The sequence below is a fragment of the Ranitomeya imitator genome, chromosome 1 (genome assembly GCF_032444005.1).
Source record: "Ranitomeya imitator isolate aRanImi1 chromosome 1, aRanImi1.pri, whole genome shotgun sequence".
NCBI lineage: Eukaryota > Metazoa > Chordata > Amphibia > Anura > Dendrobatidae > Ranitomeya > Ranitomeya imitator.
The window spans coordinates 503,796,997-503,817,722 of record NC_091282.1 but is presented as its reverse complement, the minus strand read 5'-3'; the positions used below and the strand labels follow the sequence as shown (position 1 = coordinate 503,817,722).

Here is a 20,726-nt window from a genome sequence, read left to right as displayed (position 1 = left end):
TTTTTATGCGCTAAACGCTCTCATTTTTCATATTTCTAGTGCAGTAATGCAGTTCAAATTTCGTATTTCAAGTTTGTATGTTCTAGCGCTGCAGTGTGCTGCCTTATTTATTTAACTATATACGAGTTGGCGACTCTAGGTTCAGCACCTGTTCACACTTAGTCTATGTTTGGATGTGCAGGTCAGGTTTTTGAAATGTATTCTCTAGCCTTCTGATCGTGCACTCCGCCTTCTAGCCACAGGTGTTTTAATTACAGCAGGTCCAATACCCCTCCATAGAGAGAGAGAATTTTAGTCTAGGAAGAGGTTTCACATGTACCCATTCAGATGGAGACGTTTATTCTCAGCGAGGTAGGGGAAGCGTAGGACCTGGTATAAGAGAGATGCCGTAAAGTGGCTACCAGGTACACATAAAATTGGCCATTTTTATGCGCTAAACGCTCTCATTTTTCATATTTCTAGTGCAGTAATGCAGTTCAAATTTCGTATTTCAAGTTTGTATGTTCTAGCGCTGCAGTGTGCTGCCTTATTTATTTAACTATATACGAGTTGGCGACTCTAGGTTCAGCACCTGTTCACACTTAGTCTATGTTTGGATGTGCAGGTCAGGTTTTTGAAATGTATTCTCTAGCCTTCTGATCGTGCACTCCGCCTTCTAGCCACAGGTGTTTTAATTACAGCAGGTCCAATACCCCTCCATAGAGAGAGAGAATTTTAGTCTAGGAAGAGGTTTCACATGTACCCATTCAGATGGAGACGTTTATTCTCAGCGAGGTAGGGCAAGCGTAGGACCTGGTATAAGAGAGATGCCGTAAAGTGGCTACCAGGTACACATAAAATTGGCCATTTTTATGCGCTAAACGCTCTCATTTTTCATATTTCTAGTGCAGTAATGCAGTTCAAATTTCGTATTTCAAGTTTGTATGTTCTAGCGCTGCAGTGTGCTGCCTTATTTATTTAACTATATACGAGTTGGCGACTCTAGGTTCAGCACCTGTTCACACTTAGTCTATGTTTGGATGTGCAGGTCAGGTTTTTGAAATGTATTCTCTAGCCTTCTGATCGTGCACTCCGCCTTCTAGCCACAGGTGTTTTAATTACAGCAGGTCCAATACCCCTCCATAGAGAGAGAGAATTTTAGTCTAGGAAGAGGTTTCACATGTACCCATTCAGATGGAGACATTTATTCTCAGCGAGGTATGGCAAGCGTAGGACCTGGTATAAGAGAGATGCCGTAAAGTGGCTACCAGGTACACATAAAATTGGCCATTTTTATGCGCTAAACGCTCTCATTTTTCATATTTCTAGTGCAGTAATGCAGTTCAAATTTCGTATTTCAAGTTTGTATGTTCTAGCGCTGCAGTGTGCTGCCTTATTTATTTAACTGTATACGAGTTGGCGACTCTAGGTTCAGCACCTGTTCACACTTAGTCTATGTTTGGATGTGCAGGTCAGGTTTTTGAAATGTATTCTCTAGCCTTCTGATCGTGCACTCCGCCTTCTAGCCACAGGTGTTTTAATTACAGCAGGTCCAATACCCCTCCATAGAGAGAGAGAATTTTAGTCTAGGAAGAGGTTTCACATGTACCCATTCAGATGGAGACGTTTATTCTCAGCGAGGTAGGGCAAGCGTAGGACCTGGTATAAGAGAGATGCCGTAAAGTGGCTACCAGGTACACATAAAATTGGCCATTTTTATGCGCTAAACGCTCTCATTTTTCATATTTCTAGTGCAGTAATGCAGTTCAAATTTCGTATTTCAAGTTTGTATGTTCTAGCGCTGCAGTGTGCTGCCTTATTTATTTAACATAATATAATGGGTCCCGCAAGCACCCATTAATCTAAAAAATAAATTAAGTACTCACCTCTCCCTGGTCCGTTGCTGCTCTGGTCTGCTTAGCATGTCTCGGCACAGCAGGCACCTTGTAATGACGTCAACGTTCTCGCTGCATTTAGCCGTCAGATGAAAATGGAGAATGATGGAGGTGGGAGAATCACCTGACGCTCACTCCTCCATCATTGCCTTAAACTATATCGGCATCCTGGATGCCGATACGAGGTGGGTGCTGGCACTAGCAGGCTCGCAGGTCCCGTAGAGGCTGCATGGTACCCCACTGCCACCAGTTTAATGCTAAAAAATGCATATCTCATGCTAAATGCACTTATGTGGATATAGTGGAGATTATGATGTTTTAGGGCCTTGTGTTTTATATGGGGGATACTGAAGAAGCTAATATTGGGGTGCTGATATTTTATTTAACACTTCAATTTTCCACATGTCTATAGTGTTGAAGGGCTTTCAGACAATGGTCACAAGCAGTATAGAATAAAACTCCTCAGAGTGAGTGGGAACATTGTATGGGATTTGGTGCATTCACTGCTGGACCATAGTTGTTATTTCATCATCATCTTCATCCCAATGTACATATTTTGGCCAGAATTCCCAGAAATGGTAGCACCCCCACCATAGTAAGAGGTACCACTGCAGTGACCTCCAAGTCAGATTGCATCTCCAAGTACAATGAGTACATGAGGGCTTTGATAGCTTTAATCTAAATTGCTGGAGTCATACAGTGCCAAAAGCATAGAACAAAAAGCTTTCTCTACACATCGAATAGATGGCACTGTCTAACGATTACCGTCAATGATAGCTGAAAATACTCTTTGGTAATGTTTTTATTAATTAAAAAAACAAATAGAAAATCTGATGCATTGTGAAGTGATTCCCAATCGTTCTTTGTTACAAATGAAAACAACCAATCAGAAAATAAGATTCCACAATTTTTTTTTCTCTAAATGGTAATGGGTAGCTCAGTGCAACTCATAATCAGATTGCCACTTTTCGAATGGATGAGCCATTCTAGCTGCTTTTTTTTCTCATTTTTTCACTTTATGGATAAGAATTGCGCAGTTAAAGCTAGACAGTTTACATATGCGATTTCTACCTAAATTATATTATTCCTGCAGACATTAAAGCAGCAGCTTTGCTGGAAGGCCCATACTCTGAAAATAACCAGCATATATTATGAGGACAGCACGAGTATTGTGATATCTGCATCTGTTGATGGATCTATTAGGTAGCTGAGTTTATTTTATAGCTGATCGATTTTCCTTAAAGGAGTTGTCTCATCTTTTGATAAAAATCTGTAGTCAATCCTTGTGAGTGCAGACTTTTGACTTCTTACTGTGTGCACATTGCAAAAGTGGCGGTCGCAAGAGCTGGTGATAACTTGACTATACAAGTATGTAATTTATTATAATTCTTACTTTTTGGCTATGTTCACACGTTGCATTTTTTCTTATTATTTTTGTGTTAATTTTAATGTGCATTTTACAGTACCAGCAAACGCTATCAGGCTTCAGAAATCTCATGCATACACATTGTTTTTTTTTTCCTGACTGATTTGGAAATCTGCTGCACTTCTGCAAATTACAGAATGTCAATTCTTTCAGCATTTTTCACCCATAGAAAGCAATGGGTAAGCATAAAAATGCAGCAAAAACTCAAAAAGACTTGATTTTTGTACTCAGCTTCTTTACTGCTAAGAGAACAGGTTTTACCTGCAGAAAAAAACACAACATGTGAACAGAACCTTATAGCATCAACATTTTCTGCAGCGCTTTACAGACATCATCCTCACTGTCCCCATATGAGCTTACTATCTGAATTCCCTATCAGTATGTCTTTGGAGAGTGGGAGGAAACTGGAGAACCCAGAGGAAACCCATGCAAACACAGGGAGAACATACAAACTCCTTACAGATGTTGTCCTTGGTGGGATTGAACCCAAGACCTCAGCACTGGAAACCAACAGTGCTAACCACTGAGCCATCATGCTGCCCAATTTGCATACTTCTGGCCACATTCTGACTAGACATGCTCAGACTCACTAATCACTTGCATTGAGCAAGACCGAGCAAGGCTGAGCACGTCTAGTTAGCATGTGACCCCATACATTAAAATAGTATACTTTCGGTCATGTGAACCCTTACTTTTGATGTCAACACCAGAGAATCATAAGAGCATGCTACCTATAGAATTCTGCAGGCACGTAAAGTGGCTGAAGACTTTAATCGCAATACTGGACAACCCTTTGAACTATTAAGTTGTACACCTATATCTTACAAAACGTGTAAATGTTTTATCTGCAGACTGTGGCATGCTTCAAATGGGCATTACATTGGATACTTTGGGCAGAGAAGAGCTTATGTATTAACTGATCCCAAGGAATTAATTCTACCATTCGATATACATGAGATGCCTGCTCAAAGTGAATCCGAAATAGTTAAGAAGAAAAACTATGAATTGCCACTTGTCTTTGTCAATGAAAGGTACGGTACATTGTTTGCAAGTAATATGAAAAAAAATCTTTCTTGCATTTATAATTAATTACGGTATATGATCATATGGTATTGTACAAATGATACTTGAAATGTTGTAACTAACATTCTCTAAGAGTTTGCCATACCTGACCCCAGATCATAGGTTTTTATGGCTATGGGTGTGTATGTTTAAACATGCATACAATTCTATGAACCGTTGTTTTAATATTATTACATCTTGGGGCCAGGAGATTTTCTTTTTCTTTTAGGGAACATTATGTCTCCTGTTACCCTTGTGAAAGTAAAAAGTAAAAAAGTTACCGTAGGTCTAAAGGAAAATTTTAGTGAAAGAAAAGCAAATGTTTATTTTTTACTTCCACATTCCAAAAATTCCTGTGAATCACTTGAAGGGTTAATAAACTTCTTGAATGTTGTTTTGAGTACCTTGAGGGGTGCAGTTTTTAGAATCTTGTCATTTTTGGGTATTTTCTGTCATATAGGTCACTTCAAAGTCACTTCAAATTTAAGGTGGTCCCTAAAAAATGGTTCTGCAAATTTTGTTGTAAATATGAGAAATCGCTGGTCAACTTTTAACCCTTTTAACTTCCTAACAAAAAAAATTGTTTCCAAAATTGTGCTGATGTAAAATAGACATGTGTTATTTATTAACTATTTTGTGCGATATGACTCTTTGATTTAAGGGCATAAAATCTAAAAGTTTGAAAATTGCGAAATTTTCAAAATTTTCACCAAATTTCAGTTTTTTTCACAAATAAATGCAAGATATATCCAAAAAATGTTATCACTATCATAAAGTACAATATGTGACAAGAAAACTTTCTCAGAATCATCAGGATCCATTGAAGAGTTCCAGAGTTATGACCTCATAAAGTGACAGTGGTCAAAATTGTAAAAATTGGCCTGGTCAGGAAGGTGAAGACAGGCTTTGGGGCGAAGGGGTTAAACCCTATGCTGAATCCAGACAGTACTGTACGTGGTAAACCATTGTGGAAACTAGACCCCATTTGGAATTTATCTAGATGTGTATTGAGCACCTTGAACCCCCAGGTGCTTCACAGAAGTTTATAACGTTAAGCCGTGAAAATAAAAATACCACATTTTTCTTGCAAAAATCTTTTTTTAGCTTTACATTTTGTATTTTCACAAGGGTAACAGAAGAAAATGGACCCTAAAAACTGTTTTTCCATTTCTCTTGAGTTCACTGATACCCATATGTGGTCGAAAACTACTTTTGAGGCACAGTGCAAAGCTCAGAAGGGAAGTAGCGCCAAATTACAGTGCAAATTTTGCTGCACTGGTTTGAGGCTGCCATTTTACATTGGCAGAGCCCCTGAGGTGCCAGGACAGTAGTACACCCCTAAATGACCCCATTTTACAAACTAAATCTCTCAATGAATTAATGTAGGGGTGCAGTGATTATATTGACAACACAGGTGTGTCACAGTCTTTTATACGATTGGGCAGTGAAGAAAGAATAATTTACATTTTTACCACCAAATTTGCTTGTTAGCCCCAAATTTTACATTTTCATCCTGGGAAAACGGTAAAATGGCACCAAAATTTGTCCCACAATTTCTGCTGAATGTAGAAATACGCCATATGTGCACTGCAGAGTATTAGATCAGCATCTGACAGGCCAACTTGCGACAGGGGGTCTCCGTGGAGACAATCAGGACGTGATCGTGATCTGATTCCCTGTGCAATGCTCCTCTATGCCGCCGTCACTGACAGCGATATCGGAGGGGATAAATGCGCACAATTGGTGCTAACATTGATCATGGATGTTGCTGCGGGGTGTCAGCTCTCACACAGAGCTGACACCCGCAACAGATCATCAAGGTGCTCAGCATGAGGCCACGTAGTTGGTGCGCCATACCTGTACTGCTGTTTGCAGAAAAGCAGCTCCCACAGAGCAGTATATGTACAGCGCATGTCGAGAAGGGGTTACCGTAGTTATTTTGTGGCCTGGCAGTCTTTTAATAGAAATGTCTAAGATATAACAATTTGTTTAAAAAAAAATTTTAGATTCAAGTCAACAAGAAAATTTGATCCAGTACTGAACAAGGACTTGAAATATTTTGAAGCTCTTTCTCATCCCAAGGTAGGTGTAAAAACCTAAAATATGGAGTATATTGAGTATGTGAAAAGATTGACCTAAATTACTTGATGAATGTACTATATAACTGTACCTTTTTGTATGCTTTACTACCGTATAAATGTATATTGAGTTAACAAATCTGTCAAACACTGATAGCAAATTTGGTGCAAATCATATCCTGTGTTTTTTGGGCAATTAAGCTAGGTTCCCACAATGAGCTTTTGGTGAGTTTTTCCTGTTGCAGAATTTTTGCACATATTATTTAAATTGGGTAACTTTTGTTTTTTCATTGTGTTTTGTGTGCGTTTTTTTAACATGTATTTTTATTGCGGTTTTGATGCAGCAGTCTGTCTGTTTGGTGTGTTATTCTACCCTGCTTTGTTTTTTAAACTTTCTGGTATTTTGACTTCACTGAACTTAAACTGAACCTGCCATCGGAATTTTGCTATCTAAAGTACCGGCATTGTCAGGTTGGCGCTGTTACACTGATTAAAATGATAACTATCTTGAAGAAATCCGTCTTGTGGTTGTTGTTTAGTCTTTGTTTGCAGTTTTCAGTTAAAGGGAAAAGGAGGTTGTGTCAGTGCTGGTTCATTCACTCTCTGGGTATACAGAGCGGCGGCTGTAACTGCGCACCTGGCCCTGACTGATACTGGCTCAGCTGTCAGTCAGGACCGGCGGTGTTGTTACGGTGGCTGCTCTGTATACTCAGATAGTGACTGAACCGGCGCCACCCCGTCCCTACGGTTGAATACTCAATGCTGACAGGAAGAAAGAAGTTAATTTACTCCCAGCTGCATTCTGCTATGTGAATGCACTGGACAGCATTATAACGCTGATAATGTGCAGTTTAACCCCATATCTGCAGGTTAACAATGTTTTTCATGGTGACAGGTTCCCTTTAATGAGATTCTGGTGCTTCGGGGCGGGCCAGTGGGCAGGTCTTTTTTTTGGTGCTCTGACCTCATCGTTTCGTTATCCTTGTGGACTTAAATGACAAGTCACTGGACCTTCGCTTCAGGATAGATTATACTGCACATGCGCCACTGCCGGTGCCATTTTGCTGGAGACCAATTGTCTTTGCTCCAACAAAATGGCACCAGCGGCGCCTGCAGTAGCATCTGTTGGCAAGCGATGCTATCAGTCAGTGGGCAGGGCTTGCGCGGATTAAGGGAATCGCTTGCAGATAGATGCTACTGCTCATGTGCCACCACCAATGCCATTTTTGTTGGAGCAAAAAAAAAAAAATTAGTGCCAGCAAAAGGGCGGTGGTGCATGCGCAGTAACATCTATCAGCAAGCGATAGATGTTAGCGCCGCATCACCATTTTGGAGTTACATTTTTTTAAAGACCACAATATTAACAGCACACGCTTAGTATTTAAAATAGAAGGCAAGTCACTGAAGGCCCACAAGTATTAAGATGAGGCCAGAGCATCAAAATAAACCCTCCCCCACAGGCCCGCCCCAAAGTACGAGAATCTCATTAACTGAAAACTGCAAAGATTAAACAACAACCACAAGATGGATATTATAAACCAAGGTATCATTTTAATCAGTGTAACAGTGCCAACGCCTGTAGTTTATGACAGGATCACTTTAATTTACATACATATGTGCAGAATACACATGCGTTTCCGCAGCTGAAAAGCATTCAAAAATGTGTGTTTTTTATCTGCGGATTTTCTGCATCTAAAGTAAGTCTAGGGAAAATCTGCACATAAAACTCAGCATACCCACAAGAGAAACTGACATGCTGCAGATTTGAAACACGCACCACAGGTCAGTTTATGCTGAGTAAATAAGAAGCACAGTGGGCAGGAGTTTTCTATGAGATTTCTATAAATCCCATCCATTTGCTGGAACTGTAAAATGCTGCATTTTTGACCCAAGGAAAACACGTAGTGTGAAGAAAAGCGATAAAGGCTCATCGGTGGAGCATTATATACGGTCATCATTTAAGAATTTGTATGCATTTTTGATGCATGTTTACTGGCGTTTTTCCCCCAGTTCATTTGAATGGGAGACAAAACGCTGAAAGAATTGACACGCTGCATGAGATTTCAGAAATTACATTCGCTTTGTTGGTAATGTAAACTGCTGCCCATTTTTTTACCTTTTGAAAGATGAGTAGAAAAAAACCCATAGCAAAAGCACATCCCTAAGGCTACGTTCACATTGGCGTTCCGCCAATGTGAATCGCTGTTGCGCCGGCGACGCAGCGGTGACGCAGCGGCGACGCGCCCCTATGTTTAACATAGGGGACGCGTGCGTTTTTTGGGTGGCGTTTTTTGACATTTGCGTCGTTTACGACGCTAGCGTCGGACGCAAGAAAATGCAACAAGTTGCATTTTCTGTGCGTCCAATTCTCGTCAAAAAACGATGCACGCGTCGCAAAACGCGCGCGTTTTTGCGTGCGTTTGTGCGCGTTTTTTCGCGCGTTGCGTCGCCGACGCAGGGCGGCGCAACGCTAGTGTGAACGTAGCCTTAGAGCATAACAATATCATGAGAGCAGTTGGAGACCTGGAGCCGACATCATCCCAGCACTGCTGGCACCGTTCCAACGAGGGGTTGGCAGAGTAGGCACCTAGATTGCAATTGCTGTGTGTGCTGCTCGGGAAAGGAAAAGAGGAGCTGACATCTCCCCTGCTCCGGCGGGATCTCTAGCAAAGCGCAGGCCACTTCTGGCACGCGTCTTGTTGGAGAAGACGCATGCAGGGGACGTTGGATGGCGCGGTGCAGTGATATTATTGCACCATCCAGCATTCACTTCGGCACTTCACAGAAGAAGAGAAGTCAACAAGAGCCGGGATTCAGAGAGTATGAGGTTTTTTTTAAATATATTACTGTGCAGTGGGGCGTAAAATGAGGGTCTGTGCAGACGGGGGAATAAAATGAGGGGAGGGGCTGTGCTGATGTTGGGGAAATAAAATGAGGTTATGGGCTGTGCTGATGGGGGGATAAAATGATGGGCTGTGCAGATGGGGAATAAAGTGAGGGGAGGGCTGTGCTGATGGGGGGTCTAAAGTGAGGTGAGGGACTGTGCAGATGGGGTTAAAAAGAGGAGCTGTGCAGAGGGGAAGGAATAAAATGAGGGGCTGTGCAGAGGGCATGAAATGAGGGGCTGTGAAGAGGGGACAGCAAAATATATGAGGAGCTGTGGTGAGCATACTGTATATGGGGCTGTGGAGATCATTATACTGGGGGCTGTTGTGATTATCCTGTATAGAGGGCTGTGGTGAATATCATACTGTTTGGGATGTTGTTTGTGGGCCATAATACTGTATGGGGTGTTGTGGGAACCATCATAGTATACATGTAGGCTGTTTTGGACATCATACTTATATGGAGGGCTGTGGTGGTGACCATACTATATATGGAGGTACAATATGAAGAGGGTTTAGCATAGTGGTGGGACAGTGTGGAAATGTAGAAAGTATAATAGAAAATTAGAGAGTCGACAGCCATGGTATAGATCATGGTTCATAAGGACGGATGGTGTGGCGGTTATAGCTGATAATAGTAGATAATGTGGAGGTTATATACCATTGGAGACATATTTAGGGTCATAATATGGACAGATATTTTTAAGCAGAGGGCATTTTAATAACACTTTTATTGTTAAGGGCACTGTGTCGGAATGTGCTGCAAAAGACTGAAGAAGAGAAAGGTCTGAATAGAACAGCTGTGAATATGAAAAGTCATTATGGTATCTAGACTAGATTGAGATGAAAAGAAGAGACAAATCCAGAGAAGATGTAATTTATAAAGTACCTGGATGTAAATGTTTATTTGTGATACTGACTACCGTATATACTCGAGTATAAGCCGACCCGAGTATAAGCCGACCCCCCTAATTCTGCCACAAAAAACTGGGAAAACTTATTGACTCGAGTATAAGCCTAGGGTAGAAAATGCAGCAGCTACCGGTGAATTTCAAAAATAAAAATAGATGCTCCATACCGTTCATTATTGCCCCATAGCTGTGCCATATAGTGCTCTGCACCGTTCATTATTGCCCCATAGATGCTCCATATACAACTGTGCTATATAGAATGCTCTGCACCGTTCATTATTGCCCCACAGATGCTCCATATACAACTGTGCTATATAGAATGCTCTGCACCGTTCATTATTGCCCCATAGATGCTCCATATACAACTGTGCTATATAGAATGATCTGCACCGTTCATTATTGCCCCATAGATGCTCCATATACAACTGTGCTATATAGAATGCTCTGCACCGTTCATTATTGCCCCATAGATGCTCCATATACAACTGTGCTATATAGAATGCTCTGCACCGTTCATTATTGCCCCATAGATGCTCCATATACAACTGTGCTATATAGAATGCTCTGCACCGTTCATTATTGCCCCATAGATGCTCCTTATAATGCTGTGCCATATAGGCTCTGCACCTTTGATTATGGCCCCATAGGTGCTCCTTATAATGCTGTGCCATATATGCTCTGCACCTTTGATTATGGCCCCATAGGTGCCCCTTATAATGCTGTGCCATATATGCTCTGCACCTTTGATTATGGCCCCATAGGTGCCCCTTATAATGCTGTGCCATATATGCTCTGCACCTTTGATTATGGCCCCATAGATGCTCCTTATAATGCTGTGCCATATATGCTCTGCACCTTTGATTATGGCCCCATAGATGCTCCTTATAATGCTGTGCCATATATACTCTGCACCTTTGATTATGGCCCCATAGATGCCCCTTATAATGCTGTGCCATATATGCTCTGCACCTTTGATTATGGCCCCATAGATGCTCCTTATAATGCTGTGCCATATAAAATGTCCTGCACCTTTGATTATGGCCCCATAGATGCCCCTTATAATGCTGTGCCATATATGCTCTGCACCTTTGATTATGGCCACATAGATGCTCCTTATAATGCTGTGCCATATATGCTCTGCACCTTTGATTATGGCCCCATAGATGCCCCTTATAATGTTGTGCCATATATGCTCTGCACCTTTGATTATGGCCCCATAGGTGCTCCTTATAATGCTGTGCCATATATACTCTGCACCTTTGATTATGGCCCCATAGATGCTCCTTATAATGCTGTGCCATATATGCTCTGCACCTTTGATTATGGCCCCATAGATGCTCCTTATAATGCTGTGCCATATATACTCTGCACCTTTGATTATGGCCCCATAGATGCTCCTTATAATGCTGTGCCATATATGCTCTGCACCTTTGATTATGGCCCCATAGGTGCTCCTTATAATGCTGTGCCATATATGCTCTGCACCTTTGATTATGGCCCCATAGATGCCCCTTATAATGTTGTGCCATATATGCTCTGCACCTTTGATTATGGCCCCATAGGTGCTCCTTATAATGCTGTGCCATATATACTCTGCACCTTTGATTATGGCCCCATAGATGCTCCTTATAATGCTGTGCCATATATGCTCTGCACCTTTGATTATGGCCCCATAGATGCTCCTTATAATGCTGTGCCATATATGCTCTGCACCTTTGATTATGGCCCCATAGATGCTCCTTATAATGCTGTGCCATATATAATGCTCTGCACCTTTGATTATGGCCCCATAGCTGCCCCTTATAAAGCTGTGCCATATATGCTCTGCACCTTTGATTATGGCCCCATAGATGCTCCTTATAATGCTGTGCCATATATGCTCTGCACCTTTGATTATGGCCCCATAGGTGCTCCTTATAATGCTGTGCCATATATGCTCTGCACCTTTGATTATGGCCCCATAGATGCCCCTTATAAAGCTGTGCCATATATGCTCTGCACCTTTGATTATGGCCCCATAGATGCTCCTTATAATGCTGTGCCATATATGCTCTGCACCTTTGATTATGGCCCCATAGGTGCTCCTTATAATGCTGTGCCATATATGCTCTGCACCTTTGATTATGGCCCCATAGATGCTCCTTATAATGTTGTGCCATATATGCTCTGCACCTTTGATTATGGCCCCATAGATGCCTCTTATAATGCTGTGCCATATATGCTCTGCACCTTTGATTATGGCCCCATAGATGCCCCTTGTAATGTTGTGCCATATATGCTCTGCACCTTTGATTATGGCCCCATAGATGCTCCTTATAATGTTGTGCCGTATATGCTCTGCACCTTTGATTATGGCCCCATAGATGCCCCTTATAAAGCTGTGCCATAAATGCTCTGCACCTTTGATTATGGCCCCATAGATGCTCCTTATAATGCTGTGCCATATATAATGCTCTGCACCTTTGATTATGGCCCCATAGATGCTCCTTATAATGCTGTGCCATATATGCTCTGCACCTTTGATTATGGCCCCATAGATGCCCCTTATAATGTTGTGCCATATATGCTCTGCACCTTTGATTATGGCCCCATAGATGCCCCTTATAATGTTGTGCCATATATGCTCTGCACCTTTGATTATGGCCCCATAGATGCTCCTTATAATGCTGTGCCATATATGCTCTGCACCTTTGATTATGGCCCCATAAATGCTCCTTATAATGCTGTGCCATATATGCTCTGCACCTTTGATTATGGCCCCATAGATGCCCCTTATAATGCTGTGCCATATATGCTCTGCACCTTTGATTATGGCCCCATAGATGCTCCTTATAATGCTGTGCCATATATGCTCTGCACCTTTGATTATGGCCACATAGATGCCCCTTATAATGTTGTGCCATATATGCTCTGCACCTTTGATTATGGCCCCATAGATGCTCCTTATAATGTTGTGCCATATATGCTCTGCACCTTTGATTATGGCCCCATAGATGCTCCTTATAATGTTGTGCCATATATGCTCTGCACCTTTGATTATGGCCCCATAGATGCCCCTTATAATGTTGTGCCATATATGCTCTGCACCTTTGATTATGGCCCCATAGATGCCCCTTATAATGTTGTGCCATATATGCTCTGCACCTTTGATTATGGCCCCATAGATGCTCCTTATAATGCTGTGCCATATATGCTCTGCACCTTTGATTATGGCCCCATAGGTGCTCCTTATAATGCTGTGCCATATATGCTCTGCACCTTTGATTATGGCCCCATAGATGCTCCTTATAATGTTGTGCCATATATGCTCTGCACCTTTGATTATGGCCCCATAGATGCTCCTTATAATGCTGTGCCATATATGCTCTGCACCTTTGATTATGGCCCCATAGATGCCCCTTATAATGTTGTGCCATATATGCTCTGCACCTTTGATTATGGCCCCATAGATGCTCCTTATAATGCTGTGCCATATATACTCTGCACCTTTGATTATGGCCCCATAGATGCCCCTTATAAAGCTGTTCCATATATGCTCTGCACCTTTGATTATGGCCCCATAGGTGCTCCTTATAATGCTGTGCCATATATGCTCTGCACCTTTGATTATGGCCCCATAGGTGCTCCTTATAATGCTGTGCCATATATGCTCTGCACCTTTGATTATGGCCCCATAGATGCTCCTTATAATGCTGTGCCATATATGCTCTGCACCTTTGATTATGGCCCCATAGATGCTCCTTATAAAGCTGTGGCATATATGCTCTGCACCTTTGATTATGGCCCCATAGATGCCCCTTATAAAGCTGTGCCATATATGCTCTGCACCTTTGATTATGGCCCCATAGGTGCTCCTTATAATGCTGTGCCATATATGCTCTGCACCTTTGATTATGGCCCCATAGATGCTCCTTATAAAGCTGTGCCATATATGCTCTGCACCTTTGATTATGGCCCCATAGATGCCCCTTATAAAGCTGTGCCATATATGCTCTGCACCTTTGATTATGGCCCCATAGGTGCTCCTTATAATGCTGTGCCATATATGCTCTGCACCTTTGATTATGGCCCCATAGATGCTCCTTATAAAGCTGTGGCATATATGCTCTGCACCTTTGATTATGGCCCCATAGATGCCCCTTATAAAGCTGTGCCATATATGCTCTGCACCTTTGATTATGGCCCCATAGGTGCTCCTTATAATGCAGTGCCATATATGCTCTGCACCTTTGATTATGGCCCCATAGATGCTCCATATAAAGCTGTGCCATATATGCTCTGCACCTTTGATTATGGCCCCATAGATGCTCCTTATAATGCTGTGCCATATATGCTCTGCACCTTTGATTATGGCCCCATAAATGCTCCTTATAATGCTGTGCCATATATGCTCTGCACCTTTGATTATGGCCCCATAGATGCCCCTTATAATGCTGTGCCATATATGCTCTGCACCTTTGATTATGGCCCCATAGATGCTCCTTATAATGCTGTGCCATATATGCTCTGCACCTTTGATTATGGCCCCATAGATGCCCCTTATAATGTTGTGCCATATATGCTCTGCACCTTTGATTATGGCCCCATAGATGCTCCTTATAATGTTGTGCCATATATGCTCTGCACCTTTGATTATGGCCCCATAGATGCTCCTTATAATGTTGTGCCATATATGCTCTGCAACTTTGATTATGGCCCCATAGATGCCCCTTATAATGTTGTGCCATATATGCTCTGCACCTTTGATTATGGCCCCATAGATGCCCCTTATAATGTTGTGCCATATATGCTCTGCACCTTTGATTATGGCCCCATAGATGCTCCTTATAATGCTGTGCCATATATGCTCTGCACCTTTGATTATGGCCCCATAGGTGCTCCTTATAATGCTGTGCCATATATGCTCTGCACCTTTGATTATGGCCCCATAGATGCTCCTTATAATGTTGTGCCATATATGCTCTGCACCTTTGATTATGGCCCCATAGATGCTCCTTATAATGCTGTGCCATATATGCTCTGCACCTTTGATTATGGCCCCATAGATGCCCCTTATAATGCTGTGCTATATATGCTCTGCACCTTTGATTATGGCCCCATAGATGCTCCTTATAATGTTGTGCCATATATGCTCTGCACCTTTGATTATGGCCCCATAGATGCTCCTTATAATGTTGTGCCATATATGCTCTGCACCTTTGATTATGGCCCCATAGGTGCTCCTTATAATGCTGTGCCATATATGCTCTGCACCTTTGATTATGGCCCCATAGATGCTCCTTATAATGCTGTGCCATATATGCTCTGCACCTTTGATTATGGCCCCATAGATGCCCCTTATAATGTTGTGCCATATATGCTCTGCACCTTTGATTATGGCCCCATAGATGCTCCTTATAATGCTGTGCCATATATACTCTGCACCTTTGATTATGGCCCCATAGATGCCCCTTATAAAGCTGTTCCATATATGCTCTGCACCTTTGATTATGGCCCCATAGGTGCTCCTTATAATGCTGTGCCATATATGCTCTGCACCTTTGATTATGGCCCCATAGGTGCTCCTTATAATGCTGTGCCATATATGCTCTGCACCTTTGATTATGGCCCCATAGATGCTCCTTATAATGCTGTGCCATATATGCTCTGCACCTTTGATTATGGCCCCATAGATGCCCCTTATAAAGCTGTGCCATATATGCTCTGCACCTTTGATTATGGCCCCATAGGTGCTCCTTATAATGCTGTGCCATATATGCTCTGCACCTTTGATTATGGCCCCATAGATGCCCCTTATAATGTTGTGCCATATATGCTCTGCACCTTTGATTATGGCCCCATAGATGCCCCTTATAAAGCTGTGCCATATATGCTCTGCACCTTTGATTATGGCCCCATAGGTGCTCCTTATAATGCTGTGCCATATATGCTCTGCACCTTTGATTATGGCCCCATAGATGCCCCTTATAAAGCTGTGCCATATATGCTCTGCACCTTTGATTATGGCCCCATAGATGCTCCTTATAATGCTGTGCCATATATGCTCTGCACCTTTGATTATGGCCCCATAGATGCCCCTTATAATGTTGTGCCATATATGCTCTGCACCTTTGATTATGGCCCCATAGGTGCTCCTTATAATGCTGTGCCCCATATATGCTCTGCACCTTTGATTATGGCCCCATAGGTGCTCCTTATAAAGCTGTGCCATATATACTCTGCACCTTTGATTATGGCCCCATAGATGCTCCTTATAATGTTGTGCCATATATGCTCTGCACCGTTGATTATGGCCCCATAGGTGCTCCTTATAATGCTGTGCCATATATGCTCTGCACCTTTGATTATGGCCCCATAGATGCTCCTTATAATGTTGTGCCATATATGCTCTGCACCGTTGATTATGGCCCCATAGGTGCTCCTTATAATGCTGTGCCATATATGCTCTGCACCTTTGATTATGGCCCCATAGATGCTCCTTATAATGTTGTGCCATATATGCTCTGCACCTTTGATTATGGCCCCATAGATGCTCCTTATAATGCTGTGCCATATATGCTCTGCACCTTTGATTATGGCCCCATAGATGCTCCTTATAATGCTGTGCCATATATACTCTGCACCTTTGATTATGGCCCCATAGATGCCCCTTATAAAGCTGTGCCATATATGCTCTGCACCTTTGATTATGGCCCCATAGATGCCCCTTATAATGCTGTGCTATATATGCTCTGCACCTTTGATTATGGCCCCATAGATGCTCCTTATAATGCTGTGCCATATATGCTCTGCACCTTTGATTATGGCCCCATAAATGCCCCTTATAATGCTGTGCCATAAATGCTCTGCACCTTTGATTATGGCCCCATAGGTGCTCCTTATAATGCTGTGCCATATATGCTCTGCACCTTTGATTATGGCCCCATAAATGCCCCTTATAAAGCTGTGCCATAAATGCTCTGCACCTTTGATTATGGCCCCATAGGTGCTCCTTATAATGCTGTGCCATATATGCTCTGCACCTTTGATTATGGCCCCATAGATGCCCCTTATAAAGCTGTGCCATAAATGCTCTGCACCTTTGATTATGGCCCCATAGATGCTCCTTATAATGCTGTGCCATATATAATGCTCTGCACCTTTGATTATGGCCCCATAGATGCTCCTTATAATGCTGTGCCATATATGCTCTGCACCTTTGATTATGGCCCCATAGATGCCCCTTATAATGTTGTGCCATATATGCTCTGCACCTTTGATTATGGCCCCATAGATGCCCCTTATAAAGCTGTGCCATATATGCTCTGCACCTTTGATTATGGCCCCATAGATGCTCCTTATAATGCTGTGCCATATATGCTCTGCACCTTTGATTATGGCCCCATAGATGCTCCTTATAATGCTGTGCCATATATGCTCTGCACCTTTGATTATGGCCCCATAGATGCTCCTTATAATGCTGTGCCATATATGCTCTGCACCTTTGATTATGGCCCCATAGATGCTCCTTATAATGCTGTGCCATATATGCTCTGCACCTTTGATTATGGCCCCATAGATGCTCCTTATAATGCTGTGCCATATATGCTCTGCACCTTTGATTATGGCCCCATAGATGCTCCTTATAATGCTGTGCCATATATGCTCTGCACCTTTGATTATGGCCCCATAGATGCCCCTTATAATGCTGTGCCATATATGCTCTGCACCTTTGATTATGGCCCCATAGATGCTCCTTATAATGTTGTGCCATATATGCTCTGCAACTTTGATTATGGCCCCATAGATGCCCCTTATAATGTTGTGCCATATATGCTCTGCACCTTTGATTATGGCCCCATAGATGCTCCTTATAATGTTGTGCCATATATGCTCTGCACCTTTGATTATGGCCCCATAGATGCTCCTTATAATGCTGTGCCATATATGCTCTGCACCTTTGATTATGGCCCCATAGATGCCCCTTATAATGTTGTGCCATATATGCTCTGCACCTTTGATTATGGCCCCATAGGTGCTCCTTATAATGCTGTGCCATATATGCTCTGCACCTTTGATTATGGCCCCATAGATGCTCCTTATAATGCTGTGCCATATATGCTCTGCACCTTTGATTATGGCCCCATAGATGCCCCTTATAAAGCTGTTCCATATATGCTCTGCACCTTTGATTATGGCCCCATAGGTGCTCCTTATAATGCTGTGCCATATATGCTCTGCACCTTTGATTATGGCCCCATAGATGCTCCTTATAATGCTGTGCCATATATGCTCTGCACCTTTGATTATGGCCCCATAGATGCTCCTTATAATGCTCTGCCATATATGCTCTGCACCTTTGATTATGGCCCCATAGATGCTCCTTATAATGCTGTGCCATATATGCTCTGCAACTTTGATTATGGCCCCATAGATGCTCCTTATAATGCTGTGCCATATATGCTCTGCACCTTTGATTATGGCCCCATAGATGCCCCTTATAAAGCTGTGCCATATATGCTCTGCACCTTTGATTATGGCCCCATAGATGCCCCTTATAATGTTGTGCCATATATGCTCTGCACCTTTGATTATGGCCCCATAGATGCTCCTTATAATGCTGTGCCATATATGCTCTGCACCTTTGATTATGGCCCCATAGATGCCCCTTATAAAGCTGTGCCATATATGCTCTGCACCTTTGATTATGGCCCCATAGGTGCTCCTTATCATGCTGTGCCATATATGCTCTGCACCTTTGATTATGGCCCCATAGATGCCCCTTATAATGTTGTGCCATATATGCTCTGCACCTTTGATTATGGCCCCATAGGTGCTCCTTATAATGCTGTGCCCCATATATGCTCTGCACCTTTGATTATGGCCCCATAGGTGCTCCTTATAAAGCTGTGCCATATATACTCTGCACCTTTGATTATGGCCCCATAGATGCTCCTTATAATGTTGTGCCATATATGCTCTGCACCGTTGATTATGGCCCCATAGGTGCTCCTTATAATGCTGTGCCATATATGCTCTGCACCTTTGATTATGGCCCCATAGATGCTCCTTATAATGTTGTGCCATATATGCTCTGCACCGTTGATTATGGCCCCATAGGTGCTCCTTATAATGCTGTGCCATATATGCTCTGCACCTTTGATTATGGCCCCATAGATGCTCCTTATAATGTTGTGCCATATATGCTCTGCACCTTTGATTATGGCCCCATAGATGCTCCTTATAATGCTGTGCCATATATGCTCTGCACCTTTGATTATGGCCCCATAGATGCCCCTTATAATGCTGTGCCATTTATGCTCTGCACCTTTGATTATGGCCCCATAGATGCTCCTTATAATGCTGTGCCATATATGCTCTGCACCTTTGATTATGGCCCCATAGATGCTCCTTATAATGCTGTGCCATATATGCTCTGCACCTTTGATTATGGCCCCATAGATGCTCCTTATAATGCTGTGCCATATATGCTCTGCACCTTTGATTATGGCCCCATAAATGCCCCTTATAATGCTGTGCCATAAATGCTCTGCACCTTTGATTATGGCCCCATAGGTGCTCCTTATAATGCTGTGCCATATATGCTCTGCACCTTTGATTATGGCCCCATAAATGCCCCTTATAAAGCTGTGCCATAAATGCTCTGCACCTTTGATTATGGCCCCATAGGTGCTCCTTATAATGCTGTGCCATATATGCTCTGCACCTTTGATTATGGCCCCATAGATGCCCCTTATAAAGCTGTGCCATAAATGCTCTGCACCTTTGATTATGGCCCCATAGATGCTCCTTATAATGCTGTGCCATATATAATGCTCTGCACCTTTGATTATGGCCCCATAGATGCTCCTTATAATGCTGTGCCATATATGCTCTGCACCTTTGATTATGGCCCCATAGATGCCCCTTATAATGTTGTGCCATATATGCTCTGCACCTTTGATTATGGCCCCATAGATGCCCCTTATAAAGCTGTGCCATATATGCTCTGCACCTTTGATTATGGCCCCATAGATGCTCCTTATAATGCTGTGCCATATATGCTCTGCACCTTTGATTATGGCCCCATAGATGCCCCTTATAAAGCTGTGCCATATATGCTCTGCACCTTTGATTATGGCCCCATAGATGCTCCTTATAATGCTGTGCCATATATGCTCTGCACCTTTGATTATGGCCCCATAGATGCTCCTTATAATGCTGTGCCATATATGCTCTGCACCTTTGATTATGGCCCCATAGATGCTCCTTATAATGCTGTGCCATATATGCTCTGCACCTTTGATTATGGCCCCATAGATGCTCCTTATAATGCTGTGCCATATATGCTCTGCACCTTTGATTATGGCCCCATAGATGCTCCTTATAATGCTGTGCCATATATGCTCTGCACCTTTGATTATGGCCCCATAGATGCTCCTTATAATGCTGTGCCATATATGCTCTGCACCTTTGATTATGGCCCCATAGATGCCCCTTATAATGCTGTG

General features: G+C 42.6%; 1 protein-coding gene across 1 annotated transcript in view; it reads left to right on the top strand.

Annotated features, from left to right (window-relative positions):
• Positions 1 to 20,726, top strand: part of LOC138675002 (WD repeat-containing protein 64-like) — a 178,129-nt gene that overhangs the window by 95,382 nt on the left and 62,021 nt on the right. The window contains exons 15-17 of the mRNA XM_069762941.1: positions 2,968 to 3,077; positions 4,152 to 4,331; positions 6,369 to 6,444. Coding sequence (XP_069619042.1) covers positions 2,968 to 3,077; positions 4,152 to 4,331; positions 6,369 to 6,444 — 366 coding nt within the window. The remainder of the gene's footprint in view (positions 1 to 2,967; positions 3,078 to 4,151; positions 4,332 to 6,368; positions 6,445 to 20,726) is intronic.